This window comes from Ambystoma mexicanum, chromosome 6p (genome assembly GCF_040938575.1).
Source record: "Ambystoma mexicanum isolate Mex_15411 chromosome 6p, UKY_AmexF1_1, whole genome shotgun sequence".
NCBI classification, from domain to species: domain Eukaryota; kingdom Metazoa; phylum Chordata; class Amphibia; order Caudata; family Ambystomatidae; genus Ambystoma; species Ambystoma mexicanum.
Window position 1 is genome coordinate 553037487 of NC_090935.1, and position 23670 is coordinate 553061156.

The following is a 23670-nucleotide window of genomic DNA, read 5'->3' on the forward strand; positions in this document are numbered from 1 at the left end:
GACCCGCCGGCTCAGGAGGGACCAGCCGGAGGGTTGTCTGGGACTTTACGTCTATTTTGACCCTTTATGCGCTATCGCCTGTCCTCCTAGCTCTTTTGCTCGTCAGACATTTTCTGTCCATCTCCTCCCATTAATTGCTCCGTGACCCTTCTTAAGTCTTCCTCGGTCACCAGTTTGTAGCTGTAGCCCTCGATTTCAAAGGATATAGAGAAGGGGAAACCCATTGGTATCTCACGGCTTTTGATTGAGCCACTTCGTCAATGGGGAGCATAGGCGCCTTTTTGTCAGTATAAGTGCAGATAGGTCTTAGTAGATCGCCAACTTCCCGTTTTCCAGGGACACAGCGCCCAGCCCCCTCGCCTTCTCTAGGATTTTTTGTCTATCCGGGTAGTTCTGGAAGCATGTGAGCACAGAGCATGGGCCCCTCCCGGTTGTTCCCGGTCTGTGGACCCTCTCAGGACCTTCTTAAGCACTTTTGGGGCCCTGGGCACGGACACCGTTTGGGGCCCCCCTCCATCAAATCAAAGAAATGAAGGGATCCTGAATATCTGGCCATGCCCCCCGCCTCCTCATCGTGATCACAACGCATAGCTTGCAATATTGCCTCGCAATGATTAAAAAAGCCAACGGTATTCCCTTTCAGTCCCCTTACCCTCTTCATTTTTGCTGTAATAAGAATGGTAAATAAGTAGCATTTTAAGGCCAACATCAGCAGTCCAAGACACAGCTACTTGCATTCTAGTATATATAGAGGCAATTTTTCATCATTAGCAGTCACAAGGCAGCTGCACCAGTCATAGTATAAATTCAGGACACAGATCGTATTTAAAAGGTGCACATAATCCAGATTAGATAGACGACTCAGATTAGCCCCCTCACAGAACGCAAAAGTGCTCTAATGTGAATACAGGAGACCAATTGGAAGCGAGGAGAAAGGTACACCTACCAAAGCATAGATAGCAGATGAAGGTTAGAAGCTACCAGGAAGGTGCAAGTGGCTGTGGCGTGCAATATGTCAATGCTCCCCATTATTATAGAGGAATCAACACTACAGCCAGTGAAACCATGAGTGAAGCTGTTTTGAAGATCATACCCTGAGAACAAAATCACTCCGAAGGGTGACATTTGTGAATGATTTAGAAACTGGATATGTTGACAGATAAAGTAATGCAAGATTTAATAAAATGGTCAGGATTATACAAAAGTTAAAAGGAGAAGCTGGGATTTGCGCCCACTCTGCAATTTCTGCACTTTCCACTTGCTCTTCTAGTACGTACCATGAAGTAAAACAATCCCATTTTATAGATCTCACTTGGAAAGTGGACAAATCACATAACCTAACATGACCATTTTAAAAACAAAATGTTATAGAAGCGTATTATGCAAAATGGGAATGATTCTAGCTTAATTATCTCCATCATCAAGGGAAGTATATAAGTACCAACATGCTAATGGATGTGAACCTAAGCGATTACATCTGGGTTTCTGCTTTGTATTTTAAAGCTTTAAATTGGCCCAAAGAACAAGTTACTTACCAACTGTTAACGGTCTTTTGACTGGATGTTGTTCCAATGTATTCCACATCTTTGACATGTAATGTCCACAGCTGTGCACTTAGGAAACTTTTTCGGCAGGGGGCATCCTGCGTCAATGACGTCGGGTCAATGTCCCTCGAAGGCCTCTGTCGAGGGCGACGTCACTGGATGTTATAAATAGGATGCACGGCGCGCATATCCTCAGTTTACATTTTTTCACCCAGAATGTGTGGCACCAGTCCTATGCCTGCTTGACTGCACATAGCCTTGCGGAAACAAAAGCTGCAATCGCATAGGAAATTCTCCAGAGGGGCAGGCTGGGAGAGCGATGTAGAATACGGTGGAGGAACATCCAGTGTAACAAAGGTGTGGAGCGAAGCCCATGTAGCGGCATCACAAATATTCCTAATAGGAACTCCCCGCTGGAGGGTGGTGGAAGCAGCCATGCCCCTAATAGAATGAGCTCGCAACCCTTCAGGAGGGTCCTTACCCGCCAATCGGTAACACTCCGTAATGGTGAGGATAATCCACCTGGACAAGGTCTGTTTGGTAACAGCCTGGCCCAATCGGTGTCCAGCATATCCTACAAAGAGTTGATCGTCCACCCCGACCCTGGAAATCTTAGAAATGTAAAAGCTCAGAGCTCTCCTAGGATCCAAACTATAGATTCGGTCCTCTTCCTTCCCAGGATGAGGAGGAGGATAGAAAGAAGGGAGAACCACCTTCTGACTCAAATGAAATTCAGAAACTACCTTAGATAGAAAGGAAGGACGTACCCGCAGTACTACCCTGTCCTTATGGAACACAGTAAAGGGCGGCTTAGAGGAAAGTGCCTACAATTCACTCACTCTGCGAGCAGAAGTAACCGCAACCAAGAACACAGTCTTGAAGGATAATAATTTCAAAGGACAAGAGTGCAAATGTTCAAACTGAGCACCCATGAGAACTTTCAAAACCAAATTGAAATCCCAAACCGGCACCTGGAAAGGGGACGGCAGGAACATATTAGTCAGCCCTTTAAGAAATTGAGAGATCAAAGGAATCTTGAAATAAGAACATTCTTCAGACAAGCGCTTAAAGATAGACAGTGCCACCAGTTACCCCCTAATGGACCTACTTGAAGGCCCCTGTGGGTCAAAGAAAGTAAGAAAGACACAACCATAGGAATGGAGCGCTCAAAAGGATCAACATTTTGTCCTCTGCACCAGTCGCAGAACTTACGCCAATGGTACAAGGATTTTGTTGCTGGCAGCCTGGCCGAAAGCAACACCTCCATCACGTCATCCGTGAGGTCCCAATACTTATATCTCAACCTTTCAGATACCAAGCGTGAAGGTTGAAAGTCCTGACGTCTGGACGGAGAACCTGACACCCCTCTCGCGAGAGCAGATCCTCTCGGTAGGGAAGAAGGCCTGGAGGGCAGATGGACATTTCTAGAAGGTCCGGGTACCACGCTCTCCTGGGCCAATCCGGAGCAATTAGGATCATGTGGGAACCAAACCTCTGTAACCTCCACAACACTTGAGGAATGACGGGGACTGGAGGAAATGCGTATAGCAGTGGGAATGACCAATCCACTACGAACGAGTCTCCTAAGGCTCCTCTTGGAGGAAATTCCCTTGAGCAGAATCTCTTGCACTTCCAGTTGGCACTGGTGGCGAAGAGATCCACTTAAGGGGTTCCCCAAAGGGCAAAGATCTCCAGAAGGACTTCCTGAGCCAACTCCCACTCGTGAGAGACCGTGCTCTGCCTGCTCAGAGCGTCCGCTGCCGCATTTTCTTCTCCGGCCAGATGAACAGCCGAGATCGAAATTCCCTGCTGGATGGCCCAGAACCAGAGCTGCATTGCCTCTCTGTACAACGGTAGTGACCCTACCCCCCCCTTTTTTGTTGAGGTAATGCATGGCCACTGTGTTGTCCGTCATGATCAGGACACTCTTCCCCCGCACAGACGGCAGAAAAGCCTTCAGGGCTAGCCTGATGGCTCTCCGCTCTAGCAGGTTAATGTGGAGTTTGGACCGCTGGCGATCAAGTCGTCGGCATGAGCACCCCATCCTGTGAGGGAAGCATCCGTCACTACAGTCACCTCCAGCCATAGTTGCCAAAACGGTTCCCCCTTTATCAGGTTCCCTTTGTTGGACCACCATAGAAGATCCTGGGAGACCGAGAGTGGAATCTGAACGGGATCCGACATCTTGCCTGATAACTGCAACCACTGCATCTTGAGGACCCATTGCAGGGATCTCATCCTCTGCCTGGCCTCTGGCACCAGAAAAATGCAGGATGCCACGAGGCCGAGCAACCTTAAGAATTTGAAAGCCGGGAGACTCTGTGCAGATGGTGGACAATTTTCAACATGCCCTATATGATGAGCCCTTACCTTGGGAGGCGAGCACTTCCGAGGACGTGTCTAACACAGCCGATGTACTGGGGCCGTTGGGAAGGTGTCGCATGCGACTTCTTGAAATTGAGGGAAAAGCCCAGCCTGTGGAGGGAGCGGCAGGTGAGACCGAGGTGATCCAACGCTTGCTCGGGAGAGCGCGCCGCCGGGTCAGCCAGTTGTCCAGGTAGGGGTAGACGTGAATCCCCTCTCGCCTGAGGTACGCTGCCACCACCACCATTAGCTTGGTGAAGACCCTCGGGCGGAGGTCAATCTGAAAGGCAGGACCCGAAACTGAAAGTGCGAGTCTCCAACCGCAAACCTCAGGTACTTTCTGTGCTTGGGATGAATTGGCACATGAAAGGAAGCATCCTGTAGGTCCAGAGACACCAACCAATCCTGAAGTTGAAGGGCCTGGAGGACTTGAGAAAGAGTAACCATCTTGAACTCGTCCTTCCTGAGAAGGAGAAGTTTGTTCAACCAAAGCAAGTCCAGGAAGGGTCTCAATCCCCCGTTTTTCTTTGGTATCATAAAATTAGGTGAATACCATCCCTTGTTCCTTTCCGCTACAAGCACCAGTTCTATGGCACCTTTCTCCAGCAGGGTTAAGATTTCCTGCAGAAGGAGAGGATCTGGAAGCTTCAAATATTGTTTCCCCGGAAGATTGTCGTGAGGCCGCTTTAGGAAGCGAAAGCAGTAACTGTTGGCTATGGTATCCAGAACCACTATGGTCTCCAGAACCCACGCATCTGAAGTAATGGCTTGCCACTCTTTGAGATGCTGAGACAGTCTGCCCTCAACCGGCGAACCATGGCACATGGACTCATGACTGTTTGGGAGCAGCTACGGCAGTGCCTGAAGGCAAAGAGGCAGCTGCCTGAGCGGCTTTGGCACCTATATTTCCCCAACCACCATGGGTACTTTTCCGCTGACCCCTTTGACTGGCGGACCCTCTCGTTCTACCAAAGGAGGAGTAGTAACGAAAAGAACCTCCCCTCCGCTGGAGCCACATCATTTGCTGCAACCTCTCAAGGCTCTCCAAACAAATGTGTGCCACCAAAGAGCATGTTCAAAAGACGGGTTTGCACATCCGGGGCAAAACCCGATTTCCGCAACCACGCAAACCTGCATATAACAGTGCTCGCAGCCATGGACCGGCTAACACGGTCCGCCATATCCAAACCTGACTAAAAGGATTCTGCACGAGAGCAAGGAACCTATCCCTTTCTTCGCCCTCGGGAATATGCTCAGCCGCTAGAGAAACACAGTTCCACAGAGTGTGTGAAAACCTTGCTGAGGCACAAGTGGAGTTGGCTGATTTCAACGCCATACTCCCCGCAGAAACTATCTTGCAAGCCCAACTGTCGAAGCGGTTGTCGTCCCTATCCGGAGGGATGGTAGGGTACACCGCCTGCCTCGAGGTGGCCGTAGCTGCCTGAACCACCAAACTCTCGGGAGTGGGGTGAGTGGACAAATAGCTGGGGTCGCTAACAGAAGGTATTTCTTAGTCAAAGACTTGTTAAAAGCCGGAAGAGATTCCGGTGACTGCCAAGCAGCTGCCACTCTTCTCTGTAAAGGGAGAGGAAAAGTTAACACCGGGTCAGAGGACGGACCTTGATCTAAAATGTCCGTTAGATAGGACTGGACCAGCCCAGATACTCTGAGATCCTAGTCATGGGCCACCTGTACGAAGACTCAGCATGAGCCCCATTCCGGCCTGCCAAATTCCATTTCCGGAAAAGTGTCCAACCCACTGGCATCATGAAGGGTTTGCCTCAACTCCTCGAACTGACTGTCTCCAGAAAAGACTGGAGCCACATCATGCTCAACAGGATCCTCAAATTCAGACCTTTGTTCCTCTTCATATATGCTCTTCATATAGGTCGTCCAGAGGGAGGTGAAACCCTGGCCTGGGGAAAGAAGAGGGCCTGGAGTCCAAAACTGGCCTCACAGACTTACCAGTAGCCTTCCTTGGAGGATCCACCACATCCGGGTACTCCAATGGCAAATCTCAGGCAAAAATCCCTGAAGGCGTTGAGAGCGGCAAAGGCTTTGATGCCGAGAGCGTCGACAACCTCATCGTCGATGTTGTCACTGGTGCCGACGGCGCCGTAGGCTGATAAGACGGCAAAGCGTCGACGTCCGAGTCAGACAGAAACTACGCCGACCGAGTAGACGGGGGCTTCGAGCCCTTAGCAGGTTGCAGCGGTCTTGCCGGAAACAAGGACCGAGACCTGGAAGCACGTCTCTTGCAACTATCCGAAGCCTTGTCCGAGCGGGACCTCGAAGGTTCCCGGTGTGAGTTGCGTTGCGGACCCGAGCCCTAAGGCATGCGAGCCACGGTACGAGACCGTTCCTTGCCAGCTTCATTAGAAGGCGCGAACGTAACCGTGCCCCGTGATTGAAATATTGCCAACATCTGCTCCTTAAAGGCAGCCCATTCCACCGGAGTCGAGGACTTCGTCGGGCATGCCATTTTCCTCACTGCTCCATCCTCCGAGGACGACGGGGAAGGCGACCGGTGACGGCGATTCCAAGAATGCTGCAACGAGGAAGAAGAATGGCAGGAACCACTCTGGGACCGAGAACCCTGGGCCTCCTCCCGCCCCTCGAGTCGTCGGTGGACACACCTTTGGATTTTGATATGGATTTACCGGACTTACTGGGCTTAGAACCCCTACCTACCTGGAGCTTCCCCTTCCGCTCGCGCAAGGCCTTGGTAGTCAGCGACTGGCATTTTGAACAGTCGTCATTGTTGTGACTCTCGCCCAAGCACCACAAACAAATGCGATGTGGGTCGGTGATCGACATTTTTGACTTGCAGTCTCGGCAAGTCTTGAAGCCAGACCGCGGAGACGGAGGGGTCGAAGAAAAAGACATCTCTGTGATGAAACACGCGAAGCGCGCTGAGTTCTCGAAGCAAACACGTTTGCGGAAAAAATGGAACTGAGGCTACGGGCACCGTGCATCCTATTTATAACATCCGGTGACGTTGCCCTCGACAGAGGCCTTCGAGGGACATCGACCCGACGTCATTGACGCAGGACGTCTTCTGCCGAAAAATGTTCCAAAGTGCACAGCTGTGGACATTACATGTCAAAGATTTGGAATACGTTGGAGGACACAATCCATTCAAAACACAAGCTTGTGAAACTGTTCTTTATAAACATGCACAAAAACCTTTCAGATTATTTATTTGATCATTTATTGGTCACTTGTTTTCCACTTATACAATTAGCAAAACTGTTTTGAAGTGCCCACAGGGCAAACAGGGTGGGCAGAGGGGAAGGACGACAATGAATTACAGCAAGGATAAATAATTAAGTTAATTGTGCAAACAATAATGAGAATAAAGGGAATAATATAATAAACTATGCCTTATGAGTGTTCAGAAAGTGCAAGTGCAGAGGGGTTAGGGGTGAGGGAAAATGTGATTTGATGCTCATGGATAAGTGCTCAGGGTAAGTGCTAAGAGGAGAAGAATGTAAGTGCAACCACCCATAGGTAGGGTGAGCCCAATTAAGTGCAGCAGAAAGACAGCATCTGGGATGAGTGATGTGGGGGGGGGGGGTCAAGGCCCCGAGGACACATAAGGGCCCTGCACATCGGTCACACTGAATCAAGATTAGCAGGGAAGGGAAGGAAGAGGTAAAGAGAAAGGTCTTGAGGCTTTTTCAGAACTTAAGGAGGTCATGCTCAAGACGCAGAGGGAGAGGGAGGCTGTTCCACGGGAGGGAGCCAGCCGAGGAAAGTGATCACCCACCAGTTCTCTGTTTAGCAAAGATCAACACGCAGGGAGTTGGTGCCAGAGGAACAGAGCAAACCATTTTTTATGCCAAATAAGCAGCCCTTAGAATATGCTTGCCAGAGGCCTGCAATATCTGACCCGCTCTCCTGTCTAGGACCCCTTCCACTGAAAAGGCCTACAAAAAAAGTCAGATCAAATAATGAATGCATTTGAGAAGCAGTCTTTTTCGAGGAAAACAGTACAGTAATGTCAGTGAAATAGATGATTTGTCCAGGATCACTGTATTGTCTGCTGGAAAAGCCAGGGTAGAAGCCTGAACGTTTTGGTTCCACAGTCTTGAATTTGCATACCTAATCATCTCTCAGACTAACCCTTTATAGTTTTCATTGGTGGTAGCTACCTAGGTTTTACAAGCCTCCATCCGAAGAAACCAATTTCTAGACCTTTCACCATACTGATGCTATATTAGTATAACAAACACTATCTAGTTCCTGTACACTGCTGATAATAGCACCTGTTGCGCTACAAAACAAAGTACACATACATGCATATTTATCAACTTCAAACATAGGAAAGGCGGAGTTGGCCTTGCTGGACTTTATAATACTAATCTTGCATAAGAACACAGATCTCAGCAATTAGTGCTTAACACACTGAGCTATCTTCTGAATCAGCGCGGCACTCACATTTTTCAGTATGCATTTCAACTTTGGCTATTGCACATAATCAATATAATTCCCATAGAAAGGTGAGAATACTGTGTCGTAGTGAACGCACAACCAATGTGCAGGACATTGAACGCAGGAAGCATTACACGATAAATTGATCACAGCAGAATGTTATTTGTCAACAACAGACCGGCAATAGGTTCAGAGCCTCAGCAGCACAACATAACATATATTGATGTGTGCTATTTAGATTTTGTAAACAATGGTAACTGAAATCTTTAGATTAGGCAGCCTTGTGGGCCCCCCCTCCAAGGTGGGGTCCCGGGGCAAGTGCCCCTATTGCGCTCTCATAATGACGTCTCTGGGCCCTCTCAAGTTTAGGTTCATCCATGTTCTCATCTCCGGACAATGCCTTTACCACCTCATGGATGGTTCTCCTTAGGTCTCTTTCCATTCCGCCTTGCTTCTCCAGGATTTCAAAAAATCTAAAATGGTTTCTTCTCTCCTGGTTTTCAAAGTCATCCATCTTTAGGGCTACCTCACCTTCCCTTCTCTCCAGCTCCGTCAACCTCATGTCTATCTGAGTTTCCAGTGTCTCGTGTCTGGTTGTTCTCCACCGCATGTAGCCTCTCCTCTATGCTGTCGATTCTGACATTTTTTCCATATACTTTTCCACCAAAGGGATCACTCCCTTCCTTTCCCTCTTTAAGGTGGGCGATATATTGCCTGTCCCAGAGCCCTCCGTCTGTGTGTATGGTGTCGTAGCTCTTCCCTGTGATGCTGGCAATGCATTGGAGGGACATGGCATCACTGTCCTTGTCCTGTAGTCCTTTTTCATTTGTGTTCTGTATTGTTTTCTGCCCAGGAGTCCATGTGGGACTCCTAGCAGTGCAGATCTTCCTGTTTTTGGTTTGGTGTACAGACCCATGGGATACCCTTATGGCACCCATGGGTGGGGGTACAACCCTGTGCCCCTAGCGTATGTTTTTTGGGCACCTGTGTGTGACCCACAGAGCAGGGTATGGGCTGGTGGCAGTTCCATGCTTAAGTTTGACAGGTGCTCGGAGTATCCTCCATTTTGGGATACCCAGGCCCTGCCACTGGAATCAGTTGATTCCTGATAGGCAACAAGATGGCCCCCGTGGCCTCTTGCTTTCCATTTCCTGTTAACTTGTTTTCCCAAAGACCTGGAAAGCCCTGACTCTGTCCCTTCCCCCTGACTGGCTGTTAGGTGGAAGTTCCATATATGGTGGTGTTGTGATGTCCAGGCCAGACTGGCTGGAGCCTTCTCATTGACTGTATGTTGGGGGTAAACCCTGTGGGTGGGACCTGGGTGAATGGAATGTGTGACCAATATTCACTTCTTGTTGTGGATGTCTGGTTTCTGGTATGAATCACAATGACTGAGACAGCCCTGCCCGAAACTGGTATGAATGCAGTGTGTAGTGTTGAATGGATGGGTAGTTGTCCCAAAACACATTCCTTGTTGTGAGAGGAAGGAGAATGGCCTGAATGCACTGTATGCCTGATTGGCTGACTGACTGCTGAATGCCCTTCTGAGTGATTGGTTGCCTGAGTGTGACACAGCAGAATGAATGGGAGATCAACTAGTATATCTGGGGGCCTCTCGCTGCTAGAAATCGTTCAGAAGCTGGAGTTGAACTGACATTGAAACTGACGCTGAATCTCGAAGCCGAGCCAGAAGAAGAAGGTTGACTGCTGTTAACTTCACCGCAATCTGAAAGCCACCGTGACGTCGAGACTGATCCAAGAGAGGACAGGCTTGGGCGCCCTCTTCCCGTGCTCCGAGGGACCATCAAGCACTGCTAACCTTTGCCGAAGCTCCCTGGAAGTCAGACCCTCGACAGCCTGCCGACTGGAGACGGGGACCGCCAAGGAGAATGAAGAGAAGCACCGGACATTCCGTCCACCATCGTCGACCAGGGTTCGCAGGTTTGCTACAACCACTGGAGGCCGGTCGAAGCCGTGTTGCCCAGACCGGGGACTGCTTGACGCCGTGCCATCGACGACCGGAGCTGCAACGTTCCATTGATTAAGACATTTGATTTCCGGACGCGCTCGTCCCGCCGGAGAATGCCAAGCCGTTGACATGCCGGTGGGTTTCCTGCCACCCAAAGACCATAGAGACGCCAGACGACTCGACGCCCTTGCTGGGCCACAGTTCTTCACAAACGCTTTGTGGTCCTGAACTATTGACTTCGAGGTGCACCGCACACCTCTTCCTTGTAGGACGTCTTTGCTCCGTCATCGACAAGCAACGCTGGGACCGAAGCTGCCGCCTCAACCCCGAGTTCACTTTCTTCGAGAGATCTCGACGATCCGTGGCTCCTGCTTTAAAGGAAGCCGCTCAAGAAGGATCTGTTGACGACCCGTCATCGAACTCTGCTATTCCAGATACCATTGGGGTGGTAGAAACATTGTAGAAGTAAATAAGACTAATTGAACAATATATGGACTGGGCTTGTAGTGCATCTTTATTTTACAGGTTGCCCAGGTGGGGGGGAATCTCCACACAGAACTGTGTCTAGCGGTAGGGGCCAGTATTCTGCCAATTATTCTAACCAACTGCTTTCCTCCTATATCTATTGTGGGTTATTTTTAATAAGTGATTTGTGTGACATTTAACCAGAGTACAGTTGATGCACTTTAATTAAATCTAATAATAATTGTGGTACCACTTAGAACTGTATATATTTGCCATTCTGGATTAACGAAGCACAAAGTGAGCTATTGTGATTGTGTACATAACCTTGAACCTTAATTATATAAAGATTGTGTCTTAACTAATACAGGTGTGGACATTCCTTTTTGGGTGCTTGGGGACTACACTGTACTTAACAGCCAGCCTGCATCACCTCCTGAGAAGCTAGGCCCCGATTGCTCGTCCATTGCTACCAACAATAGAGAATCTTGGCTGGGGTCCTCTGTGCCTCTCCTTTGCCATATAGAAAGCAGGAGTACAGACACCCCCCTCCAGTCTTTACACTGCCTAAGGCGAGCACACGGCCCAGGTATGTGTCCTGGGGGCCCTCACCTTGTCCTGACTCACTTGGCTCTACTGAGGCCCCACAGGGCAGTTGGGGGGGTGCAGACCCCAAGCCAGCTCCCCCCCTCGTGGTGTCGTCTTTTTCTCACCATCTGGCTAGGGCCCTATGCTGGTGGCGCGTCTGAGTGGGGTACGGGGGAGTCCTCCACGAGGCGTGCACACGCCCCAGGAATGGTCCTGGGGTCCCACACCTTCGCTCGGTCTCCCTGAATGGTGTCCCAGGCCTCCTTCACATCTTGTCTGGGCCCACCCAGGGCCTGCTTCTTTTCTGTGTACTCCCTCTCCAGGCCTCACTCCTCTCCCCCACCAGCTGTCTTCTGCTTCCTCTGATGCAGTGGTCTTGGGTACTCCCCCGGCCCACTTCCACACCGGGCCCCGGCAGGGCGATTACTGTGGGAGTCTTCTGTGGGCCGCTTCTCCTTATAGGTGGGTTGGGGACCCTCCTGGGGCTGCCTGACAGGGGTTCTCCGCCCAGTCTATAGAATGTCTCCCTCGCCGCCAAGAGGGGTACAGGTGTGGGTTTGGGGGCCCCTTGTATGGGCAGGGATCACCCTTTCTCCTTGTGCCCTTTGGCTCCCTGTGCTTTGCCTCAGGATCCCCCCCCCTCTTAGTCCAGGCTGTCCCCCTCCTCCACAACAGAGCCCCCAGCACCAGTCAACTCAGGCTCCTGCCTGCCTCCAGGCAATGCTTCAGTATGGGGAGCCCCCTTCTCATGGGCACGTGTTGGGCTCCGTGCCCCCTGGCACTAATGGACTGTGGTGTTCCACTTGTTTGGGCGTGTGTTTGGGCACTACGCTTTCTGATTGTACCTCGTGGGGGGGGTGCCTCCACAAGCCGTTCTTGGGCACCAACACAGCTCCTCCTCTCGTTACTGTCGCTCCCTCCTAACCCTGCGGGGGGGCCGAAGTCCTCTGGTTACTCCGTGGGCGTGGTTCATTCCTCCACCCTCCACCGCCACTGCCCATGGAGGCCTCCCCTCACCCAGGCGGACCGGCTCCTCCACTCACGCCAGCCGCCCAGCTGGCAGGTAGGTAGGTGAGCGGGGATCCTCACTTCCGCAGCGGTGCTGTTGCCGACTATACCGTGGGGGGGGGCATGGACTTACCTCCCCCCGCCTGCCTCCTTAGTCCTCCCAGGTGCCGGCGTCTCATTTGTGTGATGCGTCCCTTCTTGGTACACCAGGCGAGCGGGAAGAAACACTTTTGGTTTCGCATGGAACCTCAACGGCTGTTTCTTCGGAAATCATGGGCTGATTTTGCCCATCTTTTCAACGACAGGTGCAGCTGGGCTGCCCCCTTTAATCGGTTCCATCCGTGGAGCGGGAGGGGCTAAAAGTGGGGGCTCAAGCCACTTTACGGGTCCCTAACATGGGAGTTTCATGCTGAGGTTGTCCACATCAGTGTGCCCCCTGGTGGCCTCAGTAATTTTCTTTTGCATGAATTCCACTCCTACTCCGTGGATTGCTCTGTGTGTTATGCATATTGTTTTGAAGGTGATTTGTTTTTTGACTGGGAGCCAATGTAGCATCCTTAGCTCTGGAGTGATGTGGTTCATTCATGAGAGTTTGAGGAGAATTCTGGCAGCTGCGTTCTGTATTTGTTGCAGTTTCCTCAGTAAACAGTCTGGAATTCCGAGGTATAAGGTGTTGCCGTAGTCTATCCTGGACATGATGAGGGAGATGATGGCCACTGTTTTGTGCAGGAAGGAGAGTCATGACTGCGAAACCTGGAACTCGCTCCCCAACCCATTAAGAGCTGAACCATCCTTCCTAGCCTTCAAAAACATGCCCAAAACCTGGCTGGCCGCACAAGACTTGCCACTGACCTAGACTTATCGTCAACTATCCTTCTACGTTAGCCCGCACCTCATTCTTGTGTAAATATGTATTTAATTTGGTTAACTAACTGTCTTCTACTATATGCATATTTATATATTTCTGTAAAGTGTTTTACTTGTCTTTACTGTAACCTAAGTGATGCGCCCGGATCCCCTTGGGCCTGGTGCGCTATATAAATAAATAAAATACAAATACAAATAATCTTTTTGAACTTGTGTAGATGGAAGAAGCATTTCTTAATTATCGCATTTACTTGCTGTTCTAGGGTTAGCGCATTGTCCATTAGGATTACAAGGTTTTTGACAACTTGGGATGGTGTCGGTGGTGTTGCCAGTTCTGGTGGCCATGGGATGTACTGGTTGATTCCTTGGTTGTTGGATGTAATCATGATTTCCGTCTTGTCCGGGTTGTTTTTGAGGTTGTTAGTGTTCATCAATTGGTAGACTTCTTTGAGAAAGTCTATTAGGGTTGTGTTCTCCTCTTGTTTATCGCCGATTGTGTGGATGATTTGGGTATCATCTGCGTAGCTGTAGTTGATGAGGTTAATTAGTGCCATCATATGGACGTTGAAGAGGAGCAGGGATAATGAGGATCCTTCTGGTACGCGGATTTGAATGGTTTTGTCCATACTGTCTGTTCTTTCAGACAAGAAAGAGCAGCACCACGGTGGTGATGCCCATTTCTTCAAGTCTCTTGATTTGTCAAATGCCGCTGAGAGGTCGAGTAGTATCAGTGCCGAGTTTGTGTTGGAGTCTGCATTGGTCTTTAGGTCGTCCCATATAGAGAGAAGTACCGGCTCTGTCCCTTTCATGGGTCTGAAGCCAATTTGTGCCTGGTCCAAAAGTTGTAACCCTCACCTGGTATCCACGGGGATGTCACTCAGCCTGTTCTGACCTCTTACGACCTCGAACCCTTCCCTGGAGTCTACTCGACTGGAGACTGGGCCTGAAACACAGGATTGGTAAGAGTTTAACTCCCTACTGTCTCTGTGTGCTTGAACCCCTTCTTCCCCGGGGTCCAACCCTTCCCTTCGATCCACAGCTCACCTTGTTTTCTTGGAAAGTGTGCTCTCCGTCCTGCTTTCAGCGCAGGGGCGCGTTGATTTATGCGGGCTCGTTGCTGCCTAGTTACTTCACTGGCAGGAGTCTGACAGGTAAGTATAATGAGTCTTTTGAACAGTTCTCCAAGTTAGTTCCTTTCCTTCCTTAGATGATGGCCGGCGTCCGGGGATGGCGACGTGCTGCTGAGATGAGTAGCGCTGAAGGTGAGTGAAAACGCGATGCAACCCTTTCATATTTGTATTGAACTGAGTTCTTTTTCTGTGTATTTTAGGTGCCGCGATGTTTTCAGCGTGGATGCCGGTTATAAAGAAGAAATGCAGTGAGTAAGCGTGGTATGCAGCGTCTCTAGATGTTTCCACGCTAACCTGCAGTGTCTTTTCCCTCTTGCAGATGGATGAGAAGTTCCGGAGACAGAGTTCCCCCAGAGCGGCTGGGATTCAGATAAGCGTTTAAAGCTTGTACAGTCTTTAAAAATAAGCAAAGATTTGCTGAATGCTTACTAATGCCTTTTTTCTGTTCTTTTCCCTTTTCCTTAGGAAGCGGCGTGCCGGGATGGGAATGACACCGCCGAAGACGCCCGCAGAAAAGAAGGAGCGAGGAATGATGGGCAGAAGCGCCGCAAGGTTAAAGCTGTTCCTAACAGTGTTCTTGTTCTTGCAGGAGCTGAGTGCAGAAGAAAGATGCAGGCCTACTGGAGACTGATCCGAACACGGTGAGTGTCACGCTGCAGGTGCAGAAAACACAAAGCATGTTTCTCAGCCTGGGCGTGGCTTAAATAGTCTCTGGGTATCCCAGGTGTCTCTGGGCTGAACCACACCCTAAAGACTAGAATGCACATGCAGTGCAGTTCTGGGAACCGAAATATGTGGGGGCATCCATCTTGTCCCCATCAATGCACTACAAGTCCAATCCCCAATGTTATCCTATGAGAGTGAGTGAGTCTGGTGCCACAAGCGCCAAGTCTGACTCCAAGTGGGTCTTTGGAGGAATGGAGAGGCCCTTGAGGGCCATGTAGGTGATCGTGGCCTGCTCCAGCCTGACATCTTGGGGGGCTGGGGACATGAGGGGCAGGAATCATGACAAAGTTGGTGATTTTTACGTGATTTTCTATGTGTTCCAGTGTTCGTTTGTAGACATAGGTCTCTAATAGTTTTGCTGTACAGGGAATGTTTGAAATCGATCTATAGTTTGAGAGGTCTTCCAAATCGCCCATTGTATCCTTAAGGAGTTGTTTGATGTAGTCAGATTTGAACACTCTTAGAACTCTCCCCGTTGAGAGTGATAGGTTGAAGAGGTTTAGGTAGAATTCTGATGGTGTACCCTGTGTAAGGATTGTGTATGGTGGCATTGTGTCCATTGGGGAGCCTGCTTTTTTTCACCAAGCTGAGGAGTTTTTTTCTTCACATTTGGGCAGAACGGTTTAGCCTGTTCTGTGGTCCTGGGATAGGTAGGGGATGGTGCACAGTCTTGTTGATTGGTCTGCTTTGTATGCTCCAGTGTATGGGCCTCATCACGAGTTGGTCTGTATTCCCCGACTGTAGTAGCGCCGAGTTGAATAGCCCAGCACCGACCGGCCCGGTGGTATTAGCACCGGATCACGGATTGGGCCTTAACAGTATATCCCCATTCCTGATTGGGTCCATTGGATCCAATGGGGAATTTTCGGTGCTAATATTCCGGGCTAATACAGCCAGCTGTAATACCGAAGAAAACAGGGATTTTCACTTCCAGAAAAAAGCTGGAGGTAAAACATCCCGTTTAGCGCCCTTAAATGCGGCTGTAATACCGTAACCCCCGGATTTAAGGGCTACAGCCCAACTCGTGATGAGGCCCAATGTCTGTGATTTTATTCTTAAAATGCTCTGCGAGATCAGAGCATAATTTCTGTGAAGGCACCAGTGGATTACTGCATCCAGGGGTATTTCTCATCTCGTTTACCATGTTGAATAAATCTTTCTCAGTGTTGGGGGCCTTTGTGATCCGGTCACTTGAGTATTTTTCTTCTGAGAGTTTCCTTTTTGTATGCTCGGATTTGTTTTTTAAAAGTTATTCTTTTGGCTTGGTCGTATTTCTTTTCTCCAATCTTGTTCTAGTTTCTGGTTTCTTTTTTCATGGTATTGAGGTGGGGCATGAACCATCTTGTGATGGGAAGAGGGTTTTTTCCCGGGAGATGCTGTCAATTGTTTCCACAATCTATTTCTGGATTAGGTCTGCTTTTCTGTCTAAGTCAGTTGTGTTCAAGGTTGCGATCAGGATTGTAACCATGCATTGTGTTCCGGTGTTGAATCCTACAGTCATTATTGTATTACTGCTGATTTTCATATCTTTCATCCTACTTATAGCTTATTCATGAAATGTTTTTAAAGTTTTCAAACCCCGCTGTGTTCACTTGGTTTAGGATGGATTTCTAAACTCCAAACTGGTGGGCAGAAGTTTAGGAGGCCACCCTCGGTTTAGTGAAAGAGGGGAATCTTCTGGACAAGCCAGACCAATCTAGGTAGCTTGGAAGGTGGTCAAGACTAAGTCTCAGGAGGGGTGAGAGTGATCGGAAGCCCACAACGAGTACACACAGCAACGAACCACAAATTATTCTTAGACAAGTGTATATGAAAAATATCTATACATTTATTGTCGGTCGGACCAAAAGACACAAGTAAACTTCACTTATATAAAAACAGTTACCACAAAAAATACTCTACTATATAACATGTATACAATACGTTTCCTAATGCGACAAATGAGTAAAACACAGCCACAACATGTGAAGAGAAGGGTGGGTTAACACACTAGGAGCATTAGACAATTCTTTGGAGTCGGTCCCTAACTTTCGAGTCCAGCCCTAAGAAGTGGGGAGTCTTGTGCTCAACAGTACAGTTGTGCGTTTATATGCACAATCGCGCAGGCAGAACAAAAAGCGTGTATTCTCGGGAGAGAAGTCAGTAAGGGGCTGGAGGCGATGAAGAACTGGTTCCCACTATTCAAGGAGGATCTGCCCTTGGCAGCAGAGCAGTTTTTAAAAGGTGAGAATAGCTAGGGAGCGCAGACTAACACAGCCAAAAGCGAATACCTTTTTAGGGATATCGCGCGTAAAAGAGAACGATTGTGCCAGGGGGCCACCGGTAAGTGATGCAAGTACTCACCGACCCTTGGCTCAGTCCGGACCAAACTTTGCCAGTTTAGTGGAGGTCGCTAGTAGGTTCGAGTCCTGCAGCTTTGCGGCGCTCTGGCTGTCAGAGACTGCGGGATAGAACGAGCATCCATGACGGGACAGTTGCCTTTTTTCAGCTTCCGAAGGAGATGCTAAGACAATTCCGGTGCAGCAGGCTTCAGAGCACAGGAGAGCAGGTCAGCAAGACACCTACAGCGACCGTCACTAACAGGTAGTGACGCAGGAATCACAGATGTGTGCATCGTTACGCACTCTTCTAATTCGGGACCCAGAGGAGCTAGGTCTGTGAAATTTGGCGGGAGAGGGCACAGGATCACAAGCAAGTGATGTCCCAAGTCTAGGGTTTCAACTCGAGACAGCTACGATTCTGCGGGCTACCCTCAGATAGAGCTGAACAGTTCACTGCATGGCCCAGGAACACGTCCGAAGGGGATCCTTCGGCGGTTAAGTGGACGCCGAGAGTAGTTGTTCCCACTACTCCAAAGGGTCTAAGGGCCTTGGCAGGCAATCTTGATTAATGAAGAAAACAGGGGTCCAACGGGACACCAGAGGGTGAAAGGTGCCAAACCTTCCAAAGCATCTCCGGCGGTTCCACAAGTCTGTTTCTTCAGTGCAGGATACTCGACTCCTTCTGTAGTTCAGGGAGAACTCAGGTGATCAACCTGGAACGGATGCAGAGCCCTTTCTCTTATCCAAGATTATCTTCGTGCCAAAGATCGAGGACTTCCAATTGAAGATCTTCTCTCATACAGGCATCCCAGTCGTGGACCAATCACGGCCCAGAATGGTCACAGTCGTTCAGGCACTCCAGACATTCTGGCACCAGTAGTGTGGATTGGGACCTGAAAGTCCCAACCCGCTTCCAGGACATGCACACGTGACAGGCAGAAGCCTGCGAAAGAGATCGCAACCCGGGTATTCGACCTGGGTAAAGGCAAGGGACAAAATGGCCATGCGACAGAACAAAAGACCTTGTGGTTCTGCCATTTTCGGACCTGGCCACAGTCTTGAACCAAATGCGGTAAACGCAATATGTTTCTGTAAAAAGAAGAAAAACACTTGTAAAAAATAACTGCTGCCACCAGTTCATCCCAGGCACACTCGTACAATCACCAAAAAATCCTTTGAGGGTGTGTACGGCCATAAAACAAAAAAAGGACCCCAACGCATGGTAGTGAGAGGTACATTGTGTACTGTTAAAAAGTTACCAAGAAATTGCCACATAGTCAAAGACTAAGGGAAACACCGTTTCCAGTACTGACAGTCTGAAGGATGTGTCAGTTTCCCCATAACAAATGAGCAAAAGCCCAGGGGAGCATAGCTGAAGGCTGGGCTCCACTGGTAAAAAGTCAGGATAGGATAGCCAAACAAAAGCAAAATGTTAGTCGGGAGGGGTCCACAAATGGAGGAAAAATTACACATAAATGAAATCTTTCTTAACAACTTCTTTACATACTTAATATGTTTTGTGAAGGAACAAGGGATCTAAACAAAACTCCCATCACTGTTAACAGTTGCTCCTAAAGATGTGCTGATTCTGTTCTAATCGTTCCTTCCGATACGAACTTCAGCCTGGCCGGGCCTGCCCTTCTTTCAACCTCCCCACACTCGCTCATATATTAAGGTCTCCGCTTCACCCACAGTCATCAAAACGTACATTCCCCGACCAATCCTCTTTACAATTCTTGTTGATGGTCATTACTAATGCTGGAGCTAAACCCTGTGAATAGGATCGAACCAATGACCACCAGAGAAACCTTTACCTAACCTGCACGTTAAGAAATTAAGTGCCAGGGCCCAAATGTTTTCTAGCACCCCTGTTACACATTGTAGTGGGCAACTCTGTACCCACTGGTGACACTACCCACGGCTGCTCCATACTGTGTCAACATATTTGTTGTTAAAGCTGTAAATCCCACTGGTTGAGGGTGATGCATCCATTGTGCGATTTACAGATATCAATCAGCATGACATATTAGTTGTGTCTTGAAAAAAAAAACACACCATTGTTAACATTTTGCTGTTTGTTGGTGGCAAGTGGAACATGTTAACCATCTATCCACAGAAAAAAAGAGCGAGCAAGCAAGGTTTTCTCCTGTGGTATATTGATGGACAAATGCAGGCAAAATCATTACTCAACTGATGAACTTGCAGCAAGAATGTCTTATAAAGGTTGTCGCTCATGATAGGAACTCCTCTTCGATATTGGCCTTTCTCACTGACCTTGCTCCTGTGTTGTGGCTGGTGACTGTTCAGTTGTTGGCAACCCACCCTGATGGTTATCACAGTAGGGAATTTGCAGCACTTTCATGCGGGCTGAGTGAAGCATTGTGCAGACATGGCCCGCATCAGTGCCCAGCATTGTCACTGTCCAACTCGTTATTCATTAAAATGTGACAAATAGCCCAGCCAACCTGGGTCATCAGGTTCATGAACAATGAGCTAGCCAATGCAGAACTCTGGCCTGTGCACACTGTGGTGCTTGGAATTAAGGTTCAATGAGCAAGAGCTAAAACCAGCTCCTCAGTGTCGGGCATCACCCAGAAAGCAGGAGCTACGGCTAGGTAACCAGGAGCGGGTACACAGCACACCGCAAATCTAACTTCAACATGAGATGCAGAGTAACATTTTGGGGCTATTAAGTATGATCCATTATGTTTAGATGTGTCCTAGTTCTTCTTTATTAACATTTTCAAACACTCAAAGATAATGTCATATCTGCATGTTTGCAAGGCACCACTGGGACTTGGGAGCCAAAGGTAGTCCTTGGTAGTTATTGGCTTCAAGGTAGCCAGGCTCTCCTGGTAGAGGTAGGAGCTAAATCGCCCCCAGCAATTTTGAACATTGCACTGTTATATTACTATGACTGACTGACTGACTGACTGCCGGTTAAAATATTTAGGTTGCCAAAACACCACAACATAATCGAGCTGGAATCAACAATAAGTGCAGGGGCTCGGAAATAAGTGGCAGGGCTGAATCTTGGCTATCCCCCCAGCCCCCAATCACACAAATTAAGCACTGGATGTCTCCTTGAACTTTCGCAGTACACAGTATTCGGAAGATCTGCTGCCACTTAGTAGTACCCAAACAAAAGCAAAGTACTAAAAGGTAAAACGGCTCACATGGATCATAACAGATTCTGCAAGATGTACACACTTCTTAGGTTACTAAAACATGGAGACTCTGCGGAAACATACCTTGCAAAAGTTATTTGTAAAAAGTTCTTCCAAAGGCTCTGCTGTCGCAAGATGTCTATCCTCTATTCTGATCTGAAACACGGTCTCCAAACACTGGACTGCAACTATCAAGAAAAATAACAGACAAAAATGATCATATTCAGAATATAATCAAACACACTGCATGCATTAGAACAATCCAACATCAACACAGCACAATACTGCTCGCATCCTAGCACAGCTGCACGACCAGCAGGGCAACAACAGGAAACAGACAGAGAATCTGGTCATTAGTAATCAAAGTTACATCTTTATTTCTTGTTCAAAGAAGTGGGAAAACACACCACTATTGTGTTTTGCACACGTGCTTTCCCAAGACAACTTTCCTACCACAATACATACTGCAAAATAATATTAAGCCATTTGAATGACACAGCAGTCTGTTCTACAAGAATTGACACCACCGATCCTAATTGTGAGATTGTACGTGCTTTGTGTTCAAACATGAATACATTAAGAGTGTGATAAGTAACAACTGCTAAATTAAAAACATCTCTTCGGTCCAGAACTCACCATCGAACGGCCCAGATTCTCAATGAGTGAATGGGTAAACCCTGCAATAAGACCTAAGGGAACCAAGATGCAGCTATTAGTCCACAGAGGCCCCTTTATAGACTGCTTATGGAATCATCACCGCCATTCTTCTGCAAACAGCTCTTATCTGCTTTTTATTTTTATTTATTCGTGTTTTGGTTTCAAATAAGCCGATTGGCCATGGGGTAGGGGGGGCGCAGAGATGACCTAGCCCCTCTGCGTCGCTCCCCGCCAGCCGGGCGCATTGTGGAGAAGAGCCCTCCCCAGGTATCCCCCAAATGCTGCCAATGTGACCCCCCTGTGGAGCCCCCACCCTGAGCTACGTGGTGGACAAAAGAACGGACCCGGAGCTCCAAAAATAACCTGCGTTTTGGCCCTGATGCGTTCAATTGAGCCGACACAGTCCCTGAGCCGCACTGTAGTTCCACGCATACCTTATTCAAGTGCGCGGATTGGAGCGGGCCCGAGATGGCGGACCACGAGGAGGTAGGTGGTGGGGTCTGGTTCAGGCCCCCCGCTCCTCCCACACCGAGAGCACAAGAGGGGTGAGCGCGTAGGCCTCATCCCCGCCCCCCACACCCCCGGGAGCCTTCTTTAAAATTCCGGAGGAACTGAGGGATGTCATTTAGGGGTCACCAGAGGTCGCAAGAGCAACCTCTGCCGATTGGCTGGTGACCTCTGCCAATGTTTTGCGACCTCTGAGGGGGCGTGGCCATCTCCTGAGGGGGCATGGCCACCACAGCAAGCACAGTGGCGCAGCACAGCAGCAGCACGTGTGACTCGTGAGCTTCACTGCTGGTTTTCATCCCTCATGAGCTAGCTCTGAAAGAAGGTAAAGTGAGAGCAGAACGGCGCAGGAGTAGGTAGTGTGCTCTGCTGGGTGAGTCCTCCTCTCCTTGTCGTGTGGCATGTTGCTGGTCACAGGCCAGTGCGCCTGCCTGTGGCCTGCAGGGCCGTAGCCATCCAGGCAGAACTCACACCGACACCAGCCTCGCACCTTTCTGATTTTGGGGACTGTCACTCAGGGGTGCAGAGTACGTGGGGGCTCCAGGGCCCAGCTCCAGGCCCCCATCAGGAGAGTTAATTCAGGGCTGAGCCCCATCTGGGGCCCGGCTGGAGAGAAAATGCTGAAGTGGGAGAATGGGATAACACCCTCCCCCCAATTTCATCCAGACTGTGGCCTAGGGGATCGCGGCCCAGACACCCCCCTCAAGAGGAGTTTGCGTACTTGCCAGATGACAAAATACCCTGGTTCAAAACTATACACATACGAGGGGTATGCCCACCAGCACGCCATGCTCAAGCCGACGCCTGCAACATGGATCAGCTCGACTAAAACAACAGCCACAAGTATCCACATCGTTAGAGATGCCATGACGACATAGCCAACAGACAAGAGCACACGTGCCACCATGCACACTGGTCCCTCACACACCAACCCACACGAAGAACATACTCCGTGCTATGACGTAGCGGACTGTCACACCCACAGACATGCATCGTTGTTATTTTTCACATAGGCCTTCTACAGCATCGCAGAAAAGCAAGACGCCTGAAGAGCTGATATGCTTGCTGATGCTTCCTCGCTACCTATCCCTACGAAGACGCTACCATGTATATCTAATGCTGCCTATGATGCTTTGTCACCCTGCAATACCCATAATAAGGATCATGTACCGTCACCCACTAGGGTCAAGTAGGCCGCAAGCAAGAGTCCCCAGGCCGGAGCCTCGCAAACGAAAACCCTCCCAGAGCGAAATGCAAGTGCTGACCATGCAGAACGAGAGCCCACAGCCAAGGCCATGATGTTGCAACCCGCACGCTGCGCGCCCAGCGCCAAGGTTACACCTGTAAGTGCCAAGCCCTCAGAGACAGAATACAAAATCTAATGCTCATAATTCTGCTCCAGCTACGGTCTCCCCACACATGACCAAGCCGAACTGACAAGATGCCAAGCTCACGAGACAGAAAGTCGCCAGGGTCCCACGTCTGGGACACAGGTTGCAACAACGAAGCGGCAAAGCTGGACACCTTCAGTGATGGGAAAGACCTGCTCACCAGCCCAAAAGCAGACCTGTCCATTGTCCGCATAGTTGCACATTGTTGCTAATGTCAGGTACACCGCGGGCTGGTAACGGCGATGGTCCCAGGCTTGGGGGCACGCGGGAGAACCAATCAGAATACAAGGGGGCTTATTACTGACACCATTACTCTTAGCCAATCACCAAGGGTCCCCTTGTAACAATTCCAAAGTAGCAACTGTTAGGGACAGCCCAAGTATACCACCTGACCTGTCCTCATGCACTAACATTTCTTCCCATAGGGGACATATACTAACCCTACCACTCAGGGAACCAATCCGAAGTAGCGTTAGGTTTTGTGATGATTTTCCCAGGTGATGTGAGTAGCGCATCATACTGCTGTAAAAAGGGC

At 49.3% G+C, this 23670-nt stretch overlaps 1 protein-coding gene across 6 annotated transcripts in view; it reads right to left on the minus strand.

Moving 5' to 3' along the window:
• Nucleotides 1–23670, minus strand: part of SGTB (small glutamine rich tetratricopeptide repeat co-chaperone beta) — a 792782-nt gene that overhangs the window by 408921 nt on the left and 360191 nt on the right. For all 6 annotated transcript variants that reach the window (XR_011280637.1, XM_069627365.1, XM_069627364.1 and 3 more), the window contains one exon: nt 20665–20768. Coding sequence is in view for 5 of the 6 variants with exons in the window: in XM_069627365.1 (XP_069483466.1) it covers nt 20665–20768 (104 nt within the window). In the remaining variant the exon portion in view is untranslated. The remainder of the gene's footprint in view (nt 1–20664; nt 20769–23670) is intronic.